Source organism: Blennius ocellaris (genome assembly GCF_963422515.1).
Source record: "Blennius ocellaris genome assembly, contig: SCAFFOLD_316, whole genome shotgun sequence".
Classification (NCBI taxonomy): Eukaryota; Metazoa; Chordata; class Actinopteri; order Blenniiformes; family Blenniidae; genus Blennius; species Blennius ocellaris.
Window position 1 is genome coordinate 5,338 of NW_027661866.1, and position 25,890 is coordinate 31,227.

Genomic DNA, 25,890 nt, shown 5'->3' on the forward strand with positions numbered 1-25,890 from the left:
CTTTACCTCACTTTATATAACTTTATTTAACTTTATATAACTTTATTTCACTTTACCTCACTTTATATAACTTTATTTCACTTTATATAACTATATTTCACTTTACCTCACTTTATATAACTTTATTTCACTTTACCTCACTTTATATAACTTTACCTCACTTTATGTAACTTTATTTCACTTTACCTCACTTTATTTGACTATATTTCACTTTACCTCACTTTATGTAACTTTATTTCACTTTATATAACTATATTTCACTTTACCTCACTTTATATAACTTTATTTCACTTTACCTCACTTTATATAACTTTACCTCACTTTATGTAACTTTATTTCACTTTACCTCACTTTATATAACTTTACCTCACTTTATGTAACTTTATTTCACTTTACCTCACTTTATTTGACTATATTTCACTTGACCTCACTTTATGTAACTTTATTTCACTTTACCTCACTTTATATAACTTTACCTCACTTTATATAACTTTATTTCACTTGACCTCACTTTATATAACTTTATTTCACTTTATATAACTTTATTTCACTTTATATAACTTTATTTCACTTGACCTCACTTTATATAACTTTATTTCACTTTATATAACTTTATTTCACTTTACCTCACTTTATATAACTTTATTTCACTTTATATAACTTTATTTCACTTGACCTCACTTTATATAACTTTATTTCACTTGACCTCACTTTATATAACTTTATTTCACTTTATATAACTTTATTTAACTTTACCTCACTTTATTTGACTATATTTCACTTTACCTCACTTTATATAACTTTATTTAACTTTATATAACTTTATTTCACTTTACCTCACTTTATTTGACTATATTTCACTTTACCTCACTTTATATAACTTGACCTCACTTTATGTAACTTTATTTCACTTTACCTCACTTTATATGACTTTATTTCACTTTATATAACTTTATTTCACTTTACCTCACTTTATATAACTTTATTTCACTTTATATAACTTTATTTCACTTTACCTCACTTTATATAACTTTATTTCACTTTATATAACTATATTTCACTTTACCTCACTTTATATAACTTTATTTCACTTTACCTCACTTTATATAACTTTACCTCACTTTATGTAACTTTATTTCACTTTACCTCACTTTATTTGACTATATTTCACTTTATATAACTTTATTTCACTTTACCTCACTTTATATAACTTTACCTCACTTTATATAACTTTATTTCACTTTACCTCACTTTATATAACTTTACCTCACTTTATGTAGCTTTATTTCACTTTACCTCACTTTATATAACTTTACCTCACTTTATGTAATTTTATTTCACTTTACCTCACTTTATTTGACTATATTTCACTTGACCTCACTTTATGTAACTTTATTTCACTTTATATAACTATATTTCACTTTACCTCACTTTATATAACTTTATTTCACTTTACCTCACTTTATATAACTTTACCTCACTTTATGTAACTTTATTTCACTTTACCTCACTTTATTTGACTATATTTCACTTTATATAACTTTATTTCACTTTACCTCACTTTATATAACTTTACCTCACTTTATATAACTTTATTTCACTTTACCTCACTTTATATAACTTTACCTCACTTTATGTAGCTTTATTTCACTTTACCTCACTTTATATAACTTTACCTCACTTTATGTAATTTTATTTCACTTTACCTCACTTTATTTGACTATATTTCACTTGACCTCACTTTATGTAACTTTATTTCACTTTATATAACTATATTTCACTTTACCTCACTTTATATAACTTTATTTCACTTTACCTCACTTTATATAACTTTACCTCACTTTATGTAACTTTATTTCACTTTACCTCACTTTATATAACTTTACCTCACTTTATGTAACTTTATTTCACTTTACCTCACTTTATTTGACTATATTTCACTTGACCTCACTTTATGTAACTTTATTTCACTTTACCTCACTTTATATAACTTTACCTCACTTTATGTAATTTTATTTCACTTTACCTCACTTTATATAACTTTATTTCACTTTATATAACTTTATTTCACTTTACCTCACTTTATATAACTTTATTTCACTTTATATAACTATATTTCACTTTACCTCACTTTATATAACTTTATTTCACTTTACCTCACTTTATATAACTTTACCTCACTTTATGTAACTTTATTTCACTTTACCTCACTTTATTTGACTATATTTCACTTGACCTCACTTTATATAACTTTATTTCACTTTACCTCACTTTATATAACTTTACCTCACTTTATGTAGCTTTATTTCACTTTACCTCACGTTATATAACTTTATTTCACTTTATATAACTATATTTAACTTTACCTCACTTTATTTTACTTTGCCTCACTTTATATAACTTTATTTCACTTTACCTCACTTTATATGACTTTATTTCACTTTATATAACTTTATTTCACTTTACCTCACTTTATATAACTTTACCTCACGTTACATAACTTTACCTCACGTTACATAACTTTACATAACTTCATTTCACTTTACCTCACTTTATTTCACTTTACCTCACTTTATATAACTTTACCTCACTTTATATAACTTTATTTCACTTTATATAACTATATTTCACTTTACCTCACTTTATGTAACTTTATTTCACTTTACCTCACTTTATATAACTTTACCTCACTTTATGTAACTTTATTTCACTTTACCTCACTTTATTTGACTATATTTCACTTGACCTCACTTTATGTAACTTTATTTCACTTTACCTCACTTTATATAACTTTACCTCACTTTATATAACTTTATTTCACTTGACCTCACTTTATATAACTTTATTTCACTTTATATAACTTTATTTCACTTTATATAACTTTATTTCACTTGACCTCACTTTATATAACTTTATTTCACTTTATATAACTTTATTTCACTTTACCTCACTTTATATAACTTTATTTCACTTTATATAACTTTATTTCACTTGACCTCACTTTATATAACTTTATTTCACTTGACCTCACTTTATATAACTTTATTTCACTTTATATAACTTTATTTCACTTTACCTCACTTTATTTGACTATATTTCACTTTACCTCACTTTATATAACTTTATTTAACTTTATATAACTTTATTTCACTTTACCTCACTTTATTTGACTATATTTCACTTTACCTCACTTTATATAACTTGACCTCACTTTATGTAACTTTATTTCACTTTACCTCACTTTATATGACTTTATTTCACTTTATATAACTTTATTTCACTTTACCTCACTTTATATAACTTTATTTCACTTTATATAACTTTATTTCACTTTACCTCACTTTATATAACTTTATTTCACTTTATATAACTATATTTCACTTTACCTCACTTTATATAACTTTATTTCACTTTACCTCACTTTATATAACTTTACCTCACTTTATGTAACTTTATTTCACTTTACCTCACTTTATTTGACTATATTTCACTTTATATAACTTTATTTCACTTTACCTCACTTTATATAACTTTACCTCACTTTATATAACTTTATTTCACTTTACCTCACTTTAATTGACTATATTTCACTTGACCTCACTTTATGTAACTTTATTTCACTTTATATAACTATATTTCACTTTACCTCACTTTATATAACTTTATTTCACTTTACCTCACTTTATATAACTTTACCTCACTTTATGTAACTTTATTTCACTTTACCTCACTTTATATAACTTTACCTCACTTTATGTAACTTTATTTCACTTTATATAACTATATTTCACTTTACCTCACTTTATATAACTTTATTTCACTTTACCTCACTTTATATAACTTTACCTCACTTTATGTAACTTTATTTCACTTTACCTCACTTTATATAACTTTACCTCACTTTATGTAACTTTATTTCACTTTACCTCACTTTATTTGACTATATTTCACTTGACCTCACTTTATGTAACTTTATTTCACTTTACCTCACTTTATATAACTTTACCTCACTTTATGTAATTTTATTTCACTTTACCTCACTTTATTTGACTATATTTCACTTTACCTCACTTTATATAACTTTATTTCACTTTATATAACTTTATTTCACTTTACCTCACTTTATATAACTTTATTTCACTTTATATAACTATATTTCACTTTACCTCACTTTACATAACTTTATTTCACTTTACCTCACTTTATATAACTTTACCTCACTTTATGTAACTTTATTTCACTTTACCTCACTTTATTTGACTATATTTCACTTGACCTCACTTTATATAACTTTATTTCACTTTACCTCACTTTATATAACTTTACCTCACTTTATGTAGCTTTATTTCACTTTACCTCACGTTATATAACTTTATTTCACTTTATATAACTATATTTAACTTTACCTCACTTTATTTTACTTTGCCTCACTTTATATAACTTTATTTCACTTTACCTCACTTTATATGACTTTATTTCACTTTATATAACTTTATTTCACTTTACCTCACTTTATATAACTTTACCTCACGTTACATAACTTTACCTCACGTTACATAACTTTACATAACTTCATTTCACTTTACCTCACTTTATTTCACTTTACCTCACTTTATATAACTTTACCTCACTTTATATAACTTTATTTCACTTTATATAACTATATTTCACTTTACCTCACTTTATGTAACTTTATTTCACTTTACCTCACTTTATATAACTTTACCTCACTTTATGTAACTTTATTTCACTTTACCTCACTTTATTTGACTATATTTCACTTGACCTCACTTTATGTAACTTTATTTCACTTTACCTCACTTTATATAACTTTACCTCACTTTATATAACTTTATTTCACTTGACCTCACTTTATATAACTTTATTTCACTTTATATAACTTTATTTCACTTTATATAACTTTATTTCACTTGACCTCACTTTATATAACTTTATTTCACTTTATATAACTTTATTTCACTTTACCTCACTTTATATAACTTTATTTCACTTTATATAACTTTATTTCACTTGACCTCACTTTATATAACTTTATTTCACTTGACCTCACTTTATATAACTTTATTTCACTTTATATAACTTTATTTCACTTTACCTCACTTTATTTGACTATATTTCACTTTACCTCACTTTATATAACTTTATTTAACTTTATATAACTTTATTTCACTTTACCTCACTTTATTTGACTATATTTCACTTTACCTCACTTTATATAACTTGACCTCACTTTATGTAACTTTATTTCACTTTACCTCACTTTATATGACTTTATTTCACTTTATATAACTTTATTTCACTTTACCTCACTTTATATAACTTTATTTCACTTTATATAACTTTATTTCACTTTACCTCACTTTATATAACTTTATTTCACTTTATATAACTATATTTCACTTTACCTCACTTTATATAACTTTATTTCACTTTACCTCACTTTATATAACTTTACCTCACTTTATGTAACTTTATTTCACTTTACCTCACTTTATTTGACTATATTTCACTTTATATAACTTTATTTCACTTTACCTCACTTTATATAACTTTACCTCACTTTATATAACTTTATTTCACTTTACCTCACTTTAATTGACTATATTTCACTTGACCTCACTTTATGTAACTTTATTTCACTTTATATAACTATATTTCACTTTACCTCACTTTATATAACTTTATTTCACTTTACCTCACTTTATATAACTTTACCTCACTTTATGTAACTTTATTTCACTTTACCTCACTTTATATAACTTTACCTCACTTTATGTAACTTTATTTCACTTTACCTCACTTTATTTGACTATATTTCACTTGACCTCACTTTATGTAACTTTATTTCACTTTATATAACTATATTTCACTTTACCTCACTTTATATAACTTTATTTCACTTTACCTCACTTTATATAACTTTACCTCACTTTATGTAACTTTATTTCACTTTACCTCACTTTATATAACTTTACCTCACTTTATGTAACTTTATTTCACTTTACCTCACTTTATATAACTTTACCTCACTTTATATAACTTTATTTCACTTTACCTCACTTTATTTGACTATATTTCACTTGACCTCACTTTATGTAACTTTATTTCACTTTACCTCACTTTATATAACTTTACCTCACTTTATGTAATTTTATTTCACTTTACCTCACTTTATTTGACTATATTTCACTTTACCTCACTTTATATAACTTTATTTCACTTTATATAACTTTATTTCACTTTACCTCACTTTATATAACTTTATTTCACTTTATATAACTATATTTCACTTTACCTCACTTTATATAACTTTATTTCACTTTACCTCACTTTATATAACTTTACCTCACTTTATGTAACTTTATTTCACTTTACCTCACTTTATTTGACTATATTTCACTTGACCTCACTTTATATAACTTTATTTCACTTTACCTCACTTTATATAACTTTACCTCACTTTATGTAGCTTTATTTCACTTTACCTCACGTTATATAACTTTATTTCACTTTATATAACTATATTTAACTTTACCTCACTTTATTTTACTTTGCCTCACTTTATATAACTTTATTTCACTTTACCTCACTTTATATGACTTTATTTCACTTTATATAACTTTATTTCACTTTACCTCACTTTATATAACTTTACCTCACTTTATGTAGCTTTATTTCACTTTACCTCACTTTATATAACTTTACCTCACTTTATGTAATTTTATTTCACTTTACCTCACTTTATTTGACTATATTTCACTTGACCTCACTTTATGTAACTTTATTTCACTTTATATAACTATATTTCACTTTACCTCACTTTATATAACTTTATTTCACTTTACCTCACTTTATATAACTTTACCTCACTTTATGTAACTTTATTTCACTTGACCTCACTTTATGTAACTTTATTTCACTTTACCTCACTTTATATAACTTTACCTCACTTTATGTAATTTTATTTCACTTTACCTCACTTTATTTGACTATATTTCACTTTACCTCACTTTATATAACTTTATTTCACTTTATATAACTTTATTTCACTTTACCTCACTTTATATAACTTTATTTCACTTTATATAACTATATTTCACTTTACCTCACTTTATATAACTTTATTTCACTTTACCTCACTTTATATAACTTTACCTCACTTTATGTAACTTTATTTCACTTGACCTCACTTTATATAACTTTACCTCACTTTATGTAATTTTATTTCACTTTACCTCACTTTATTTGACTATATTTCACTTTACCTCACTTTATATAACTTTATTTCACTTTATATAACTTTATTTCACTTTACCTCACTTTATATAACTTTATTTCACTTTATATAACTATATTTCACTTTACCTCACTTTATATAACTTTATTTCACTTTACCTCACTTTATATAACTTTACCTCACTTTATGTAACTTTATTTCACTTTACCTCACTTTATTTGACTATATTTCACTTGACCTCACTTTATATAACTTTATTTCACTTTACCTCACTTTATATAACTTTACCTCACTTTATGTAGCTTTATTTCACTTTACCTCACGTTATATAACTTTATTTCACTTTATATAACTATATTTAACTTTACCTCACTTTATTTTACTTTGCCTCACTTTATATAACTTTATTTCACTTTACCTCACTTTATATGACTTTATTTCACTTTATATAACTTTATTTCACTTTACCTCACTTTATATAACTTTATTTCACTTTACCTCACTTTATATAACTTTACCTCACTTTATATAACTTTATTTCACTTTATATAACTTTATTTAACTTTACCTCACTTTATTTTACTTTGCCTCACTTTATATAACTATTTCACTTTACCTCACTTTATATGACTTTATTTCACTTTATATAACTTTATTTCACTTTACCTCACTTTATATAACTTTATTTCACTTTATATAACTTTATTTCACTTTACCTCACTTTATTTCACTTTACCTCACGTTACATAACTTTATATAACTTTATTTCACTTTACCTCAGGGATTCAGGGTCTTGCTCAAGATTTGAAAATTTCCCCTTCAGTTAATGTGTAAAAGACTGTTTTGCTGTACTTTTCTGAAAGAGACTGTAGATCTACAGTCTACAGTCTGTAGATCTACAGTCTGTAGATCTACAGACTGTAGATCTACAGACTGATCACCAGCAAACACTCAAACACAAAGCATCAGAAAAAACCAGCACAACCAGAGTACAGCGTTTCATATATTCATCCATATATTGAAAAGTACATGAAATAATATTAATTTTAATAACATAACAAAAGAGGAAACAGAATCTGTAATAAAAGTGGATTACAAAGTGACATTTTATGTAAATAAATCTTAGGTAACAGACAAAAGTTCAATTTTACTGAATTAAAAAAAAAACAAAAAAAACACTGAAGTGCTATTTGTTCAAAGCTACAAAATACACTTTAAGAGCAGGAAGCGTCTCTTTTTATTTCCTTCAAGGAAAAGTACTATAAAATAAGTTACAGTACAGTGAATTTGTCGAGCGTTGTTTCCGTCTCGCCGCCTTTTGGAAGCTCAAACCGAAGACGTTTCATTTCAGAGCCTCTGAACAGGAAACAAAGTTCACGAGAGGAAAAAACTGAAAAAAAAAAAAAAAATAGTGAAGCTCCGTCGACGTCTGAGTGTCGCCTTTCCTGTCCTGCAGACAAGCAGCTTTGTACTTCATGAGCTCAGAACGTTCTAGTAAATCCTTCATGTCGGGTCCCAGGGGAGCGAGGAGGTCGTCAGACGTCGTCGGCCGGCAGCGGAGGGATGTTGAACCTCGGCCTGGTGAAAAACGCCATCTTCTCTCTGCACCACACACAAACAGGCTCTCCTTTGATTTACAGATCAAAGCGGATTAAAGCTTTCCAAGTGGCTTTATCATGCGTCGGTCCAGCAGAATGAACTTCATCCACATTTGGTTCAAATGTCACACGCTAATAAATATAAGAGTTTCTTTTATGCACAAGAACATTTTGATAGGATTACAATATTTAATAGATTTATATTGAAATTAGTCTAAATGTCACAATAAAGGTACAAGTCTTGATAATTCATGTACACTAATGAGTACCTGAACGTCTGCACCGGCAGCGGCTCCTTGTGGCTCTGGCCCCTCATCTGCAGAACCTCTTTGGACGCCTTCCTGAGCCGCCGCTCCGCCGCCTCCTCCTGCCGCTGCTCCTGCTGAGTCTGGCCGGCCTGCGGACAGGAACAGGAACAGCTGGTCAGCGGCCGCCATGTTGGAGTGCGGCGGCGCGGCGGCGCCCGGCCTCACCTGTCGCTGCGCCTCCCGCAGCAGGAGGCGGAAGCGCTCGTCCCTCAGCGCCCAGTGCGGCAGCTCGGTGGCCTCCCGGCTCTGGGGCTCCTCCAGCCGCACCTTGAGCTCCCGCAGGGCGCTCAGCTCCTCCAGCAGCTGCCTCTGGCGGGTCCGGCAGGCCTGGAGGTCCAGCTCCAGGTCCAGGGAGGTCCGGGTCGGCTGCTCGGCCAGAGAGGAGCGGTAGGATTGCTGCCCGGTGGCACAAACACACACAAGGGAGACAACGTCCAGTCTTTCTGTCAATCGCTGGTGAAAATCCCTTAAAAACCCTTAGAAACCACTAAAATCCTTTTAAACAATTAAAAACCACTAAAAACCTTTAAAAACCATTAAAATCTTTTAAAAACCATTAAAACAATTAAAAACCATTAAAAACCTTTAAAAACCCTTAAAATCCTTTAAAAACCCTTAAAAACAATAAAAAACCCTTAAAATCCTTTAAAAACCCTTAAAAACCATTAAAAACCCTTAAAATCCTTTAAAAACCCTTAAAAACCCTTATAAACCTTTAAAAACCCTTAAAAAACCTTAAAACCTTTAAAAACCCTTAAAAACCTTTAAAACAATTAAAACCATTAAAAACCTTTAAAAACCATTAAAACCTTTAAAAACCATTAAAAACCCTTAAAATCCATTAAAAAACCTTTAGAATCCATTAAAACCTTTAAAAAAACCATTAAAACCCATTAAAAACCTTTAAAAACATTAAAAACCTTTAAAAACATTAAAAACCCTTAAAAACCTTTAAAAACCCTTAAAAGCCATTAAAAACCCTTAAAAACCCTTAAAAACCTTTAAAAACCTTTAAAAACCCTTAAAAGCCATTAAAAACCTTAAAGAACCATTAAAAACCTTTAAAAACCCTTAAAAACCTTTAAAAACCATTAAAATCCTTTAAAAACCCTTAGAAACCTTTAAAAACCCTTAAAATCCTTTAAAAACCCTTAAAAAAACATTAAAAACCCTTAAAAACCATTAAAAACCCTTAAAAACAATTAAAAACCCTTAAAAACCTTTAAAACAATTAAAACCATTAAAAACCTTTAAATACCATTAAAAACCCTTAAAATCCATTAAAAACCATTAAAACCTTTAAAAACCATTAATAAACCCTTAAAATCCATTAAAAAAACCTTTAGAATACATTAAAAACCTTTAAAAAACCATTAAAAACCATTAAAAACCTTTAAAAACATTAAAAACCTTTAAAAACATTAAAAACCCTTAAAAACCTTTAAAAACATTAAAAAACCTTTAAAAACATTAAAAACCCTTAAAAACCTTTAAAACCTTTAAAAACCCTTAAAATCCATTAAAAAACCTTTAGAATCCATTAAAACCTTTAAAAAAACCATTAAAACCCATTAAAAACCTTTAAAAACATTAAAAACCTTTAAAAACATTAAAAACCCTTAAAAACCTTTAAAAACCCTTAAAAGCCATAAAAAACCTTTAAGAACCATTAAAAACCTTTAAAATCCTTTAAAAACCTTTAAAAACCCTCAAAATCCTTTAAAAACCCTTAAAAAAACATTAAAAACCCTTAAAATCCTTTAAAAACCCTTAAAAACCCTTAAAATCCTTTAAAAACCCTTAAAAACAATTAAAAACCTCTAAAAACCTTTAAAAACCCTTACAAACCTTTAAAAACCCTTAAAACCTTTAAAAACCCTTAAAAACCTTTAAAACAATTAAAACCATTAAAAACCTTTAAATACCATTAAAAACCCTTAAAAACCCTTAAAATCCATTAAAAACCATTAAAACCTTTAAAAACCATTAATAAACCCTTAAAATCCATTAAAAAACCTTTAGAATACATTAAAAACCTTTAAAAAACCATTAAAACCCATTAAAAACCTTTAAAAACATTAAAAACCTTTAAAAACATTAAAAACCCTTAAAAGCCATTAAAAACCTTTAAGAACCATTAAAGACCCTTAAAAACCCTTAAAATATGGTCGTCATGTGACTTTCAGTGAGGAACGTCGACATTGTTCCTGCAGTGATTCTCAATAGAAAAGAACTGTAGTTTTGACACATTCATGTCTTGAGGAGACCCCCCCCCCTTCACCCCCCTCACCCCATCCCCCCCCAGTCTGGAGGAACCATACCGCCTCACCTGCTTGTATCTCATGGTCCTCCTCTCCAAGGTGTTCCTGACGAAGGGGGACTTCCTGGGCAGGGTGGAGCTGTCGCTGTCGCTGCGGTACAGCTGCAGGAAGAGGGGGGGGTCAGGGGGGAGGGGGGGGGGGGGGTCACTCTGGGAGCCACACGCCGACACGTCACTTCACCGTCTGGTAGAACTCACCCTGCAGACGTACTGGCTGCGGGCGCCGGGCGAGAAGGTCTGGGAGCGCACGATGGTGCTTCTGCGCATGAAGGGGGAGGCGTGGCCCCAGCGGCCCCCCCGCTCCTTGGGCCGGACCCGGGCCGGCTCGGGGAACGGGCCCTCCGTCATGGTGGCCTTCTCCACCTGCAGCACCACACACCCAGAGGCCCGTGAGCAGCCGGCCCCCCCGCCGGCGGCGGTGGGGGGGTCGACCTCGGGAGGGTTTACCTTCAGGGCAGGAAGCTTGCTGGTCGTTGGTTCACAGCGCCCCCCGGTGGTGGTGCAGGGTCCTTCAGCGCAGGTGGCCGCGGACGCCGTGCTGTTGCTGCAGCCGCTGTCCACCGACTCCGCCTGCCAGCTCCTGAGGAGCAACGACACCCGTCACTCACGGCGGCGGCGGCGGCCATCTTAACGACACGCCATCAAAAGCGCCTCACCTCTCAGACGCGGCCTCGCCGGGCTCCTCCTTCCTCTGCAGCTCCAGCTCCGCCTCCAGGTGGGCGGCGGCGTCCTGTGATGTCACAAAGCAACACTCTTACAGATCAAACTGGTTCAGCTTTCATCTCGAGGGTCAGAAGGAAACTTCTTTACTTTTAATGTAAAACTTTTCTCCACAAAGCAGAATTCTTTCATCTGACAACATGTAGATTTGAATGAATCCTGGAGGTGATCCAGAGTGACACTCTGTGTTTTTGTTTATTTGTTTGTTTGTTTTCTCTCACCTGCTGCAACACGTTTCATCTCTACACAACAAATCAACTCTGTTTTGTCTTTTCCGTCAAGATTTTCCATTTTTGTGTTGGAAAAAGTTCGATATCAACAAATGACTGAGGACAGAAATATATTTGGCACCAAACTAAAAACACAAAACGTCCCTGAAGGGTGAAATGTGGCCCGACAGGGTGAAACCATCATTCCAGGAGGAAAGAGACGGATCTGGATCAGAAGGTAAACCTTGTCCATGAGAACTACTGAGTCCAGGTTCTACTGAGACTCACTTTGATCGATGTTCATTGGACAAGTTTGATTCTTGATCGTTTCCCACTAATTAGCTCCAGGATGCTGAAACCAGCTGCAGGACTCACCGCCGTCCTGGTCCGGGGCTGGTCCTCCGGGCCGTCCTGGTGGCGGCGCTGTCCGTGCCCCTGGTACTCCGTCATGTGGACCCTCAGCCAGCGGTGCACCATCTCCGCCCGCCCCTCGCAGTCCGCCAGGCTCAGCTGCGCCGTGCCCTGCGCAGACAGCTCCGGTTAACGCAGGCCCGTCGACCCGGAGGTGAATGAACCCCCCCCTCCCTCCGGCCCCCCCCCCCGGCCCCCCCTCGGCCCCCCCTCGGCCCCCCACCAGCAGCTCCTCCTGCGCCCGGGGCCCCAGCGAGCAGACGGACAGCTGCAGGGCGCTCGCCGCCAGGGCGCCGGCCGGGACGGGGATGCGGAAACCCTCGTTGAAGCTCAGCTGCTGCTGCGGCTCCAACGCCGTGCAGCAGTAGAACGCGCAGGCCCTGCTGGCGTCCAGCGGCGTCACGTGCACCTTCACGTACCTGCAGCACAAACAACATGAGAAACAACGGAAACATGAGAAACACCACGTAAACATGAGAAACACCACATAAACATGAGAAACAACGGAAACATGAGAAACACCACGTAAACATGAGAAACACAACGTAAACATGAGAAACACCACGTAAACATGAGAAACAACGTAAACATGAGAAACAACGTAAACATGAGAAACACCACGTAAACATGAGAAACACCACATAAACATGAGAAACACAACATAAACATGAGAAACACAACGTAAACATGAGAAACACAACGTAAACATGAGAAACAACGTAAACATGAGAAACACCATGTAAACATGAGAAACAACGTAAACATGAGAAACACCACGTAAACATGAGAAACACCACATAAACATGAGAAACACAACATAAACATGAGAAACACAACGTAAACATGAGAAACAACGTAAACATGAGAAACACCACGTAAACATGAGAAACAACATAAACATGAGAAACACCACGTAAACATGAGAAACAACGTAAACATGAGAAACACCACGTAAACATGAGAAACAACGTAAACATGAGAAACGTAAACATGAGAAACACCACGTAAACATGAGAAACACCACATAAACATGAGAAACAACGTAAACATGAGAAACAACGTAAACTTGAGAAACACCACGTAAACATGAGAAACACAACGTAAACATGAGAAACAACGTAAACATGAGAAACACCACGTAAACATGAGAAACACAACGTAAACATGAGAAACACCACGTAAACATGAGAAACAACATAAACATGAGAAACAACGTAAACATGAGAAACACCACGTAAACATGAGAAACACCACATAAACATGAGAAACACAACATAAACATGAGAAACACAACGTAAACATGAGAAACACAACGTAAACATGAGAAACAACGTAAACATGAGAAACAACATAAACATGAGAAACACCACGTAAACATGAGAAACAACGTAAACATGAGAAACACCATGTAAACATGAGAAACAACGTAAACATGAGAAACACCACGTAAACATGAGAAACACCACATAAACATGAGAAACACAACATAAACATGAGAAACACAACGTAAACATGAGAAACAACGTAAACATGAGAAACACCACGTAAACATGAGAAACACCACATAAACATGAGAAACACCACGTAAACATGAGAAACAACGTAAACATGAGAAACACCACGTAAACATGAGAAACAACGTAAACATGAGAAACAACGTAAACATGAGAAACACCACGTAAACATGAGAAACACCACATAAACATGAGAAACAACGTAAACATGAGAAACAACGTAAACTTGAGAAACACCACGTAAACATGAGAAACACAACGTAAACATGAGAAACAACGTAAACATGAGAAACACCACGTAAACATGAGAAACACCACGTAAACATGAGAAACACCACGTAAACATGAGAAACAACGTAAACATGAGAAACACCACGTAAACATGAGAAACACCACATAAACATGAGAAACACAACGTAAACATGAGAAACACAACGTAAACATGAGAAACAACGTAAACATGAGAAACACCACGTAAACATGAGAAACAACATAAACATGAGAAACACCACGTAAACATGAGAAACAACGTAAACATGAGAAACACCATAAACACAACATGAGAAACACAACGTAAACATGAGAAACACAACGAACACAACATGAGAAACACCACAAACAACATGAGAAACACCATAAACAACATGAGAAACACAACGTAAACATGAGAAACACAACGAACACAACATGAGAAACACCATAAACACAACGTAAACATGAGAAACACCACAAACACAACGTAAACATGAGAAACCCAACTAACACAAACATAAACATGAGAAACACCACAAACATAAACATAAACATGAGAAACACCAGGAACATAAACATGAAAATCACCACAAACAAACATAAACATGAGAAACACCACAAACAAACATAAACATGAGAAACACCACAAACAAACATAAATATAAACATGAGAAACCCCAGGAACATAAACATGAGAATCACCACAAACAAACATAAATATAAACTTGAGAAACACCAGGAACATAAACATAGAAATGAGAAACACCAGGAACATAAACATAGACATGAGAAACACCAGGAACATAAACATAGACATGAGAAACACCAGGAACATAAACATAGACATGAGAAACACCAGGAACATAAACATAGACATGAGAAACACCAGGAACATAAACATAGAAATGAGAAACACCAGGAACATAAACATAGACATGAGAAACACCAGGAACATAAACATAGACATGAGAAACACCAGGAACATAAACATAGACATGAGAAACACCAGGAACATAAACATAGACATGAGAAACACCAGGAACATAAACATAGACATGAGAATCACCAGGAACATAAACATAGACATGAGAAACACCAGGAACATAAACATAGACATGAGAAACACCAGGAACATAAACATAGACATGAGAAACACCAGGAACATAAACATAGACATGAGAAACACCAGGAACATAAACATAGACATGAGAAACACCAGGAACATAAACATAGACATGAGAAACACCAGGAACATAAACATAGACATGAGAAACACCAGGAACATAAACATAGACATGAGAAACACCAGGAACATAAACATAGACATGAGAAACACCAGGAACATAAACATAGACATGAGAAACACCAGGAACATAAACATAGACATGAGAAACACCAGGAACATAAACATAGACATGAGAAACACCAGGAACATAAACATAGACATGAGAAACACCAGGAACATAAACATAGACATGAGAAACACCAGGAACATAAACATAGACATGAGAAACACCAGGAACATAAACATAGACATGAGAAACACCAGGAACATAAACATAGACATGAGAAACACCAGGAACATAAACATAGACATGAGAAACACCAGGAACATAAACATAGACATGAGAAACACCAGGAACATAAACATAGACATGAGAAACACCAGGAACATAAACATAGACATGAGAAACACCAGGAACATAAACATAGACATGAGAAACACCAGGAACATAAACATAGACATGAGAAACACCAGGAACATAAACATAGACATGAGAAACACCAGGAACATAAACATAGACATGAGAAACACCAGGAACATAAACATAGACATGAGAAACACCAGGAACATAAACATAGACATGAGAAACACCAGGAACATAAACATAGACATGAGAAACACCAGGAACATAAACATAGACATGAGAAACACCAGGAACATAAACATAGACATGAGAAACACCAGGAACATAAACATAGACATGAGAAACACCAGGAACATAAACATAGACATGAGAAACACCAGGAACATAAACATAGACATGAGAAACACCAGGAACATAAACATAGACATGAGAAACACCAGGAACATAAACATAGACATGAGAAACACCAGGAACATAAACATAGACATGAGAAACACCAGGAACATAAACATAGACATGAGAAACACCAGGAACATAAACATAGACATGAGAAACACCAGGAACATAAACATAGACATGAGAAACACCAGGAACATAAACATAGACATGAGAAACACCAGGAACATAAACATAGACATGAGAAACACCAGGAACATAAACATAGACATGAGAAACACCAGGAACATAAACATAGACATGAGAAACACCAGGAACATAAACATAGACATGAGAAACACCAGGAACATAAACATAGACATGAGAAACACCAGGAACATAAACATAGACATGAGAAACACCAGGAACATAAACATAGACATGAGAAACACCAGGAACATAAACATAGACATGAGAAACACCAGGAACATAAACATAGACATGAGAAACACCAGGAACATAAACATAGACATGAGAAACACCAGGAACATAAACATAGACATGAGAAACACCAGGAACATAAACATAGACATGAGAAACACCAGGAACATAAACATAGACATGAGAAACACCAGGAACATAAACATAGACATGAGAAACACCAGGAACATAAACATAGACATGAGAAACACCAGGAACATAAACATAGACATGAGAAACACCAGGAACATAAACATAGACATGAGAAACACCAGGAACATAAACATAGACATGAGAAACACCAGGAACATAAACATAGACATGAGAAACACCAGGAACATAAACATAGACATGAGAAACACCAGGAACATGATGCAGCGTTTAGAGGATCCGGTCAGAGACTCATGATTCAACACTCGATGAAATCATTAAAATAATGTCCAATTAAAGGAGGATTTCCAAAGACGATTGTCTATAAAATAGTTTTAAACAAAATACAAGTGATCTTCAGTGATGATGAGGTTTGGAATGATTCTCAGTCTCGTTCTTTTATGACGCTGCTCGTCTTTAACAATCAGACTTTGTGACGTCACTTTGCTTGTTTGAGATCAAAGAAACTAGAGAACGATGAGATGAGATTTTCTCTCATGAACCAAGAATCACTGAGGAGGAGAAATAAGCTCCGCCCATGTTTTGGTTGAGAAGTTTAGTATTTTAGTTCAGTTCTAACAGTTAATGAGCGTCAACACATAAGTTAGTCTGGCGTCTGGCCACCAGAGGGCGCCAGTGAGTTCTGCTTTGTTCTGTTGAGATGAAGACAAGCTGCTTATTAACGTCACATCAAGTTCTACCTTCATTTGAAATGCTCACGAACAGAAACGTGTTCAGAAAGTTACACCTCCAGTTTTTAACCTCGATAAATGTTTAGTTATGCTTTTATTTATTAGTGACGACAAAGAGTTGGAGAAGCGGAATTGGGAATCCCACGTCGCCAGTGAGGGTCCCTGAGCATGACCTCTGACCCCCATCAGGTCCCTGAGCATGACCTCTGATCCCCATCAGGTCCCTGAGCATGACCTCTGACCCCCATCAGGTCCCTGAGCATGACCTCTGACCCCCATCAGGTCCCTGAGCATGACCTCTGATCCCCATCAGGTCCCTGAGCATGACCTCTGACCCCCATCAGGTCCCTGAGCATGACCTCTGACCCCCATCAGGTCCTGAGCATGACCTCTGACCCCCATCAGGTCCCTGAGCATGACCTCTGACCCCCATCAGGTCCTGAGCATGACCTCTGACCCCCACCAGGTCCCTGAGCATGACCTCTGACCCCCATCAGGTCCTGAACATGACCTCTGACCCCCATCAGGTCCTGAGCATGACCTCTGACCCCCATCAGGTCCCTGAGCATGACCTCTGACCCCCATCAGGTCCCTGAACATGACCTCTGACCCCCATCAGGTCCCTGCAGCGCCGTAATGCAGCTGCACCTCTTCATGCGACAAACAGACGTCAATGCAGGGGAAAAGAAAGAATTTCCACAAGACAAGTAAAGTAGGACCACTAGCCCGTCCTCCGTCGCTACAGGACAGACAAGGTGAAGACACTTGTCCACAGCTGGACTCACACTTTGAAGCCGTCCCTCACGGTGGAGCTGTTCAGGTTCTTCAGCTGCAGCAGATGCAGTCGCAGCGACTGAGAGACCGACTCCCACCTGGGGAGGGAAGTAGAAAGTAGGAGCTGAGAGAGAGCCAGACCCAGACCACAGACCCCCCCAGACCACAGACCCCCCCCAGACCACAGACCACCCCCCCCACTGTACTCACAGCAGCCCCAGCTGGATCTGGGGGGGCTCCCCTGCAGGCGTGGCCTCCTTCAGGTACGACGTCTCGTCAAACTCCTCCGGCCTGTTGGAGACAAACTGGTTGTTGAGCCTCTGGAGCAGCAGGAGGGAAACAAGTCCTGATCAACAAGTCCTGATCAACAAGTCCTGATCAACAAGTCCTGATCAACAAGTTCCTGATCAACAAGTCCTGATCAACAAGTTCCTGATCAACAAGTCCTGATCAACAAGTCCTGATCAACAAGTTCCTGATCAACAAGTCCTGATCAACAAGTCCTGATCAACAAGTTCCTGATCAACAAGTCCTGATCAACAAGTTCCTGATCAACAAGTTCCTGATCAACAAGTTCCTGATCAACAAGTTCCTGATCAACAAGTTCCTGGTCAACAAGTCCTGATCAACAAGTCCTGATCAACAAGTTCCTGATCAACAAGTCCTGATCAACAAGTTCCTGATCAACAAGTTCCTGATCAACAAGTTCCTGATCAACAAGTTCCTGATCAACAAGTCCTGATCAACAAGTTCCTGATCAACAAGTCCCTGATCAACAAGTTCCTGATCAACAAGTTCCTGATCAACAAGTCCTGATCAACAAGTTCCTGATCAACAAGTTCCTGATCAACAAGTTCCTGATCAACAAGTTCCTGATCAACAAGTCCTGATCAACAAGTTCCTGATCAACAAGTCCTGATCAACAAGTCCTGATCAACAAGTTCCTGATCAACAAGTTCCTGATCAACAAGTTCCTGATCAACAAGTTCCTGATCAACAAGTTCCTGATCAACAAGTCCTGATCAACAAGTTCCTGATCAACAAGTCCTGATCAACAAGTTCCTGATCAACAAGTTCCTGATCAACAAGTTCCTGATCAACAAGTCCTGATCAACAAGTTCCTGATCAACAAGTTCCTGATCAACAAGTTCCTGATCAACAAGTTCCTGATCAACAAGTCCTGATCAACAAGTCCTGATCAACAAGTTCCTGATCAACAAGTCCCTGATCAACAAGTTCCTGATCAACAAGTTCCTGATCAACAAGTCCTGATCAACAAGTTCCTGATCAACAAGTTCCTGATCAACAAGTTCCTGATCAACAAGTCCTGATCAACAAGTTCCTGATCAACAAGTTCCTGATCAACAAGTTCCTGATCAACAAGTTCCTGATCAACAAGTCCTGATCAACAAGTTCCTGATCAACAAGTCCTGATCAACAAGTTCCTGATCAACAAGTTCCTGATCAACAAGTCCTGATCAACAAGTCCTGATCAACAAGTTCCTGATCAACAAGTCCCTGATCAACAAGTTCCTGATCAACAAGTTCCTGATCAACAAGTCCTGATCAACAAGTTCCTGATCAACAAGTCCTGATCAACAAGTTCCTGATCAACAAGTTCCTGATCAACAAGTTCCTGATCAACAAGTCCTGATCAACAAGTCCTGATCAACAAGTTCCTGATCAACAAGTCCCTGATCAACAAGTCCCTGATCAACAAGTCCTGATCAACAAGTTCCTGATCAACAAGTTCCTGATCAACAAGTTCCTGATCAACAAGTCCTGATCAACAAGTTCCTGATCAACAAGTTCCTGATCAACAAGTTCCTGATCAACAAGTCCTGCTCAACAAGTTCCTGATCAACAAGTTCCTGATCAACAAGTCCTGATCAACAAGTTCCTGATCAACAAGTCCTGATCAACAAGTTCCTGATCAACAAGTTCCTGATCAACAAGTTCCTGATCAACAAGTCCTGATCAACAAGTTCCTGATCAACAAGTTCCTGATCAACAAGTCCCTGATCAACAAGTTCCTGATCAACAAGTCCTGATCAACAAGTTCCTGATCAACAAGTCCTGATCAACAAGTCCTGATCAACAAGTTCCTGATCAACAAGTCCTGATCAACAAGTTCCTGATCAACAAGTTCCTGATCAACAAGTCCTGCTCAACAAGTTCCTGATCAACAAGTTCCTGATCAACAAGTCCTGATCAACAAGTTCCTGATCAACAAGTTCCTGATCAACAAGTTCCTGATCAACAAGTCCTGATCAACAAGTTCCTGATCAACAAGTTCCTGATCAACAAGTCCTGATCAACAAGTTCCTGATCAACAAGTCCTGATCAACAAGCTCTGATCAACAAGTTCCTGATCAACAAGTCCTGATCAACAAGTTCCTGATCAACAAGTCCTGATCAACAAGTTCCTGATCAACAAGTTCCTGATCAACAAGTTCCTGATCAACAAGTCCTGATCAACAAGTTCCTGATCAACAAGTCCCTGATCAACAAGTTCCTGATCAACAAGTCCTGATCAACAAGTTCCTGATCAACAAGTCCTGATCAACAAGTCCTGATCAACAAGTCCTGATCAACAAGTTCCTGATCAACAAGTCCTGATCAACAAGTTCCTGATCAACAAGTTCCTGATCAACAAGTTCCTGATCAACAAGTCCTGATCAACAAGTTCCTGATCAACAAGTTCCTGATCAACAAGTTCCTGATCAACAAGTCCTGATCAACAAGTTCCTGATCAACAAGTTCCTGATCAACAAGTTCCTGATCAACAAGTCCTGATCAACAAGTTCCTGATCAACAAGTTCCTGATCAACAAGTTCCTGATCAACAAGTCCTGATCAACAAGTTCCTGATCAACAAGTCCTGATCAACAAGTTCCTGATCAACAAGTTCCTGATCAACAAGTTCCTGATCAACAAGTTCCTGATCAACAAGTTCCTGATCAACAAGTTCCTGATCAACAAGTCCTGATCAACAAGTCCTGATCAACAAGTTCCTGATCAACAAGTTCCTGATCAACAAGTCCTGATCAACAAGTCCTGATCAACAAGTCCTGATCAACAAGTTCCTGATCAACAAGTTCCTGATCAACAAGTCCTGATCAACAAGTTCTGTTGTGCAGTGGCAGTAGGGGGCGCGGTCTCACCTCCGGCCCCAGGCCTCGAACACGCCGCTGTCGGTGGCCAGGGCGTCTTCAGAGACGCCGGCCGAGACCCTCCGGGCTCGTCTTCCGGTCCGGTTCCCCCTCAGAGTGACGCCTGCGGAGACACGTCACCTCAGACACGACGTCTTCCACGAGGTCGTCTTACCGTTTCCAGGACGACCCGGGAGACGACCCGGGAGACGACCCGGGAGAACGCCACCCAAAGTCGCCACGACTTGCCTGTGGAAGTGAAGGGCGCCGGAGCCCGCGCCGTCTCTGTGCGGCTTGTTGTCCAGCAGGTGGGCGGCGGCGGCGGCGGCGTCCTCGCCGCCCAGCGCGGCGGCGGCGTGCGACTGAGCCCGCAGCCCCTCCAGCAGGCCGCGGCCCCGCCTGCTCCATGTACTCCTCCGTCATCTGCGTCAGGGGGCAGTCCTGGGGGGCGGAGTGGTAGGGCGTGTCCATAGGGGAGCTGGGCGGGGACAGGGAGGACAGCGAGGACCGGGAGGACAGCGAGGCCAGGGACTGCGGCGTGTCGTGGGACCGCTTGGCTCTGCCCTGAGCCGGGGCGTCGGGGGCGGAGCCGTCCCTCGACCCGGCCTCCGCCGGCGGCGGGTAGCGCAGGTGGGGGTCCGGCGGCTCCCCGGCGCCGTCGTGGCGCTCGTACTGCGGGACGCCGTAGATGTCGCTGAAGCTGATGGAGCTGAGGGAACCGCGGCTGGACGCCAGGGAACCGCGGCTGGACGCCAGGGAGCCCCGGCTGCTGCTGGACGACACCGTCAGGGAGCTGGCGGACAGGGCTGGGGGGACAACAGGGGGAGACGGGGGAGACGAGGGAGATGGGAGACAATTGAGACGAGTGAGACAGGTGAGACGGGTGAGATGGTGAGACAGGTGAGACGGGTGAGACGGGTGAGACGGGTGAGACGGGGGAGACGGGTGAGACGGGTGAGACGGGGGAGACAGGGGAGACAGGGGAGACAAGTGAGACGGGTGAGACGGGTGAGACGGGTGAGACGGGTGAGACGGGGGAGACGGGTGAGACGGGGGAGACAGGTGAGACGAGTGAGACGAGTGAGACGGGTGAGACGGGTGAGACAGGTGAGACGGGTGAGACGGGTGAGACAGGTGAGACGGGTGAGACGGGTGAGGCAGGTGAGACAGGTGAGACAGCACCTCCTCAGCTGGGAGTGAAGGTAAGTCGTGACCCGAGTCGCCTCCTCCAGTTGCCTCAGCAGAGCGTTTCTCTTCTCCTGCTGCAGGATCCTGAGAATAGATAGACTTACTTAGATATATATACATAGATATATAGATATATATACATAGATATATAGATGTATATACATAGATTATATATACATAGATACATATACACAGATATATTTACTTAGATATATATACATAGATATAGATGCATAGATAGATTTACATAGATTATACAAATGGATTAAAGGACCTTCTTCTTTGAGTATTATGAGCAGACCGAAACACTTCAGGTTCCCAAATAAAGATAAATACGACAAAAACGTTTCCTTTTTTGTCTCCGTCCTTTTTTTCCAATCAGGAAAACACTTTAATAAAACTCTCAAATAAACTTCAGTGTGTCTGTGAGGATTCCTGAGTCACATTCAGCTTTAGTAAACCAGGAATGCAGTCGAAGGACAAACATCAGAGCGTCACAATAAAAGCTGACCTCTGATTGGCCCCCTGGGTCTGGGCAGCCGTGGGCCCTCTGCACCTCCTCCTCCAGCCGCCGCCGCTCCTCCTCCAGCTGCAGCAGCGCCTCCGGCTGCTGCTGCTGCTGCTGCTGCTGCTGCTGCTGGCCCAGCAGGATGAGCTCCTGCAGCAGCGCCTCCTTCTCCCGCAGGAGCTGCAGGAAGTCCCGGTCCCGGTCCGCCTCGGCCCGGCCGGACCAGCTCTCACTGTCCAGCTGGGCCAGCTGGTGCTGGACGCTCTGCACCCTGAGGTGGGGGTGGGGGGGTGGGGGGGGTGGGGGGGGGGGGGGGAGAGGAGGGGGGGGGGGGGGGGGGGGGGGGGGGGGGGGGGGTCGTGAGTCAGAGCTGCATGCTAGTGTGACACTACGATGACAAACGCAGAACTGCAGGACACACTTACTTCTTCTTGGCTTCCTCGTACTGCCAGTTGAGTTTCACTTTGTCAACCAGATGTGAGGAGTCCTGGGGGGGGTACTGGGGGGGGGGGGGTCAAAGGTCACATATTGCAAAAACACATGTGATCTGAGGACGTTGTTTACAAACAGCAGAAGGGTTGAAGTCATCATTTGAGCTCCTGGTTTGCAGGACAGAACGGAGACCCCCCCCCTCACCCCCCCCCCCCCCCCCCCCCCCCCCCCCCTCACCTCCCCGAGGACGTCCGTCTGACAGCCGGCGTCGCAGTACTGCAGCAGGTTGCAGGACTCGGATGCAGGTCCCGTGTTGTTCAACACTTCGCCGGCCGAGTCGCCGATCGACAAGCTGCTTTGGAAGTTGGCAGTCAGTTTAGCAAGGCTCTGCAAGGAAACAGTAGAACATGTAAGGTCAGAGGACAGAGGTCAGAGGTCAGAGAACAGAGGTTAGATAACAGAGATCAGAACAGAGATCAAAGATCAGAAATCAGAGGTCAGAGGACAGAGATCAAAGATTAGAGAACAGAGATCAAAGATCAAAGATTAGAGGTAGAATCTGACAGAAACCAGAGAAATCCAGAGTTTCCCAGCAGCAGACTGAAATGTCACCTTGAGGTTTTGACAAGTTCCAGAATGAAGAGCAGCAGAACTCTACCAGACCACTCTCTCCTGGACCAGACCTCTGGTACAGTCCGTCTCCTGGTTCCTGGACCAGACCACTGGTACAGTCCGTCTCCTAGTTCCTAGTTCCTGAACCAGACCTCTGGTACAGTCTGTCTCCGTGTTCCCGGACCAAACCACTGATCGAGTCCATCTCCTGGTTCCTGGACCAAACCTCTGGTACAGTCCGTCTCCTAGTTCCTGAACCAGACCTCTGGTACAGTCTGTCTCCGGGTTCCCGGACCAAACCACTGATCGAGTCCATCTCCTGGTTCCTGGACCAAACCTCTGGTACAGTCCGTCTCCTAGTTCCTGGACCAGACCTCTGGTACAGTCCGTCTCCTGATTCCTGGACCAGACCTCTGGTACAGTCCGTCGACTAGTTCCTGGACCAGACCACTGATAAAGTCCGTCTCCTGGTTCCTGGACCAGACCACTGGTACAGTCTGTCTCCTAGTTCCTGGTTCCTGGACCAGACCACTGATAAAGTCCTTCTCCTGGTTCCTGGACCAGACCACTGGTACAGTCCGTCTCCTGGTTCCTGGACCAGACCACCGGTACAGCCCGTCTCCTGGTTCTTCAATGAGCACCTGCAGCGCTGAAGGGTAGGACCAGTACGAACTCCGTTCTGGAGCGACGTGGTTCTCACTGGGCTCCGTTAACGGTGGAACAAGAACCAGGACTTCAGAACCGGTCCTGAACTGGGACCTGGTTCTTCCCGGTGGAAAGGCCCTACCAGAGGTCTGGAGGTCTGCTTCACTCCACACCAGGAGACGCAGGGGCGCAGTGGCCACCAACAGACACTAGGGGTCAGTACTGACTGCAGGTCCAGAGCAGGAAGGGGGTAAAGGGGGTAAAGGGGGTAAAGGGGGTAAAGGGGGTACCTGGATGAGGTCCTGCCTCTCCTTCTCGCCGCTGCTGATGGCCTTCTTGATGCTGCGCAGCTCGTTGAAGATGGCCTGGGCCTCGTCCAGCTTGTAGTTGGTCTGACTGCAGGACATCTTCCTGTCGATCCTGGAAGTTAAACCAGAGTCAGAAAACTCTGAGTTTCAAACATAAAACCTCCTGAGAACCAGCAGCTTGTCGTCGTTTCCTCAGAACCGAATCCTGAACGTATAAAAGCACAACATGCGTGGAGACATTCTGGGGCGTCGTCACGGCGCTTTGATGATCCTCACATTTTAATTTCTGAAGTTTTGATTTAATTTCATGAACCTGTTAAAGAGACGGACGTCAGA

At 38.9% G+C, this 25,890-nt stretch overlaps 1 protein-coding gene across 1 annotated transcript; it reads right to left on the reverse strand.

The window, feature by feature from the left end:
- Positions 1-8,248: 8,248 nt before the first annotated feature.
- wwc3 (WWC family member 3) lies at positions 8,249-25,660 on the reverse strand. Its single transcript, XM_080522213.1, is given in 21 exon segments — positions 8,249-8,860; positions 9,126-9,253; positions 9,330-9,560; positions 11,494-11,586; positions 11,683-11,847; positions 11,932-12,064; positions 12,141-12,214; positions 12,789-12,935; positions 13,048-13,243; positions 18,722-18,808; positions 18,921-19,001; positions 21,874-21,985; positions 22,111-22,135; positions 22,137-22,256; positions 22,258-22,666; positions 23,044-23,133; positions 23,561-23,589; positions 23,591-23,828; positions 23,983-24,056; positions 24,227-24,376; positions 25,537-25,660. Coding segments are annotated over 21 exon segments (2,766 nt in total). The 5' UTR covers positions 25,654-25,660; the 3' UTR covers positions 8,249-8,793.
- Positions 25,661-25,890: the final 230 nt, after the last annotated feature.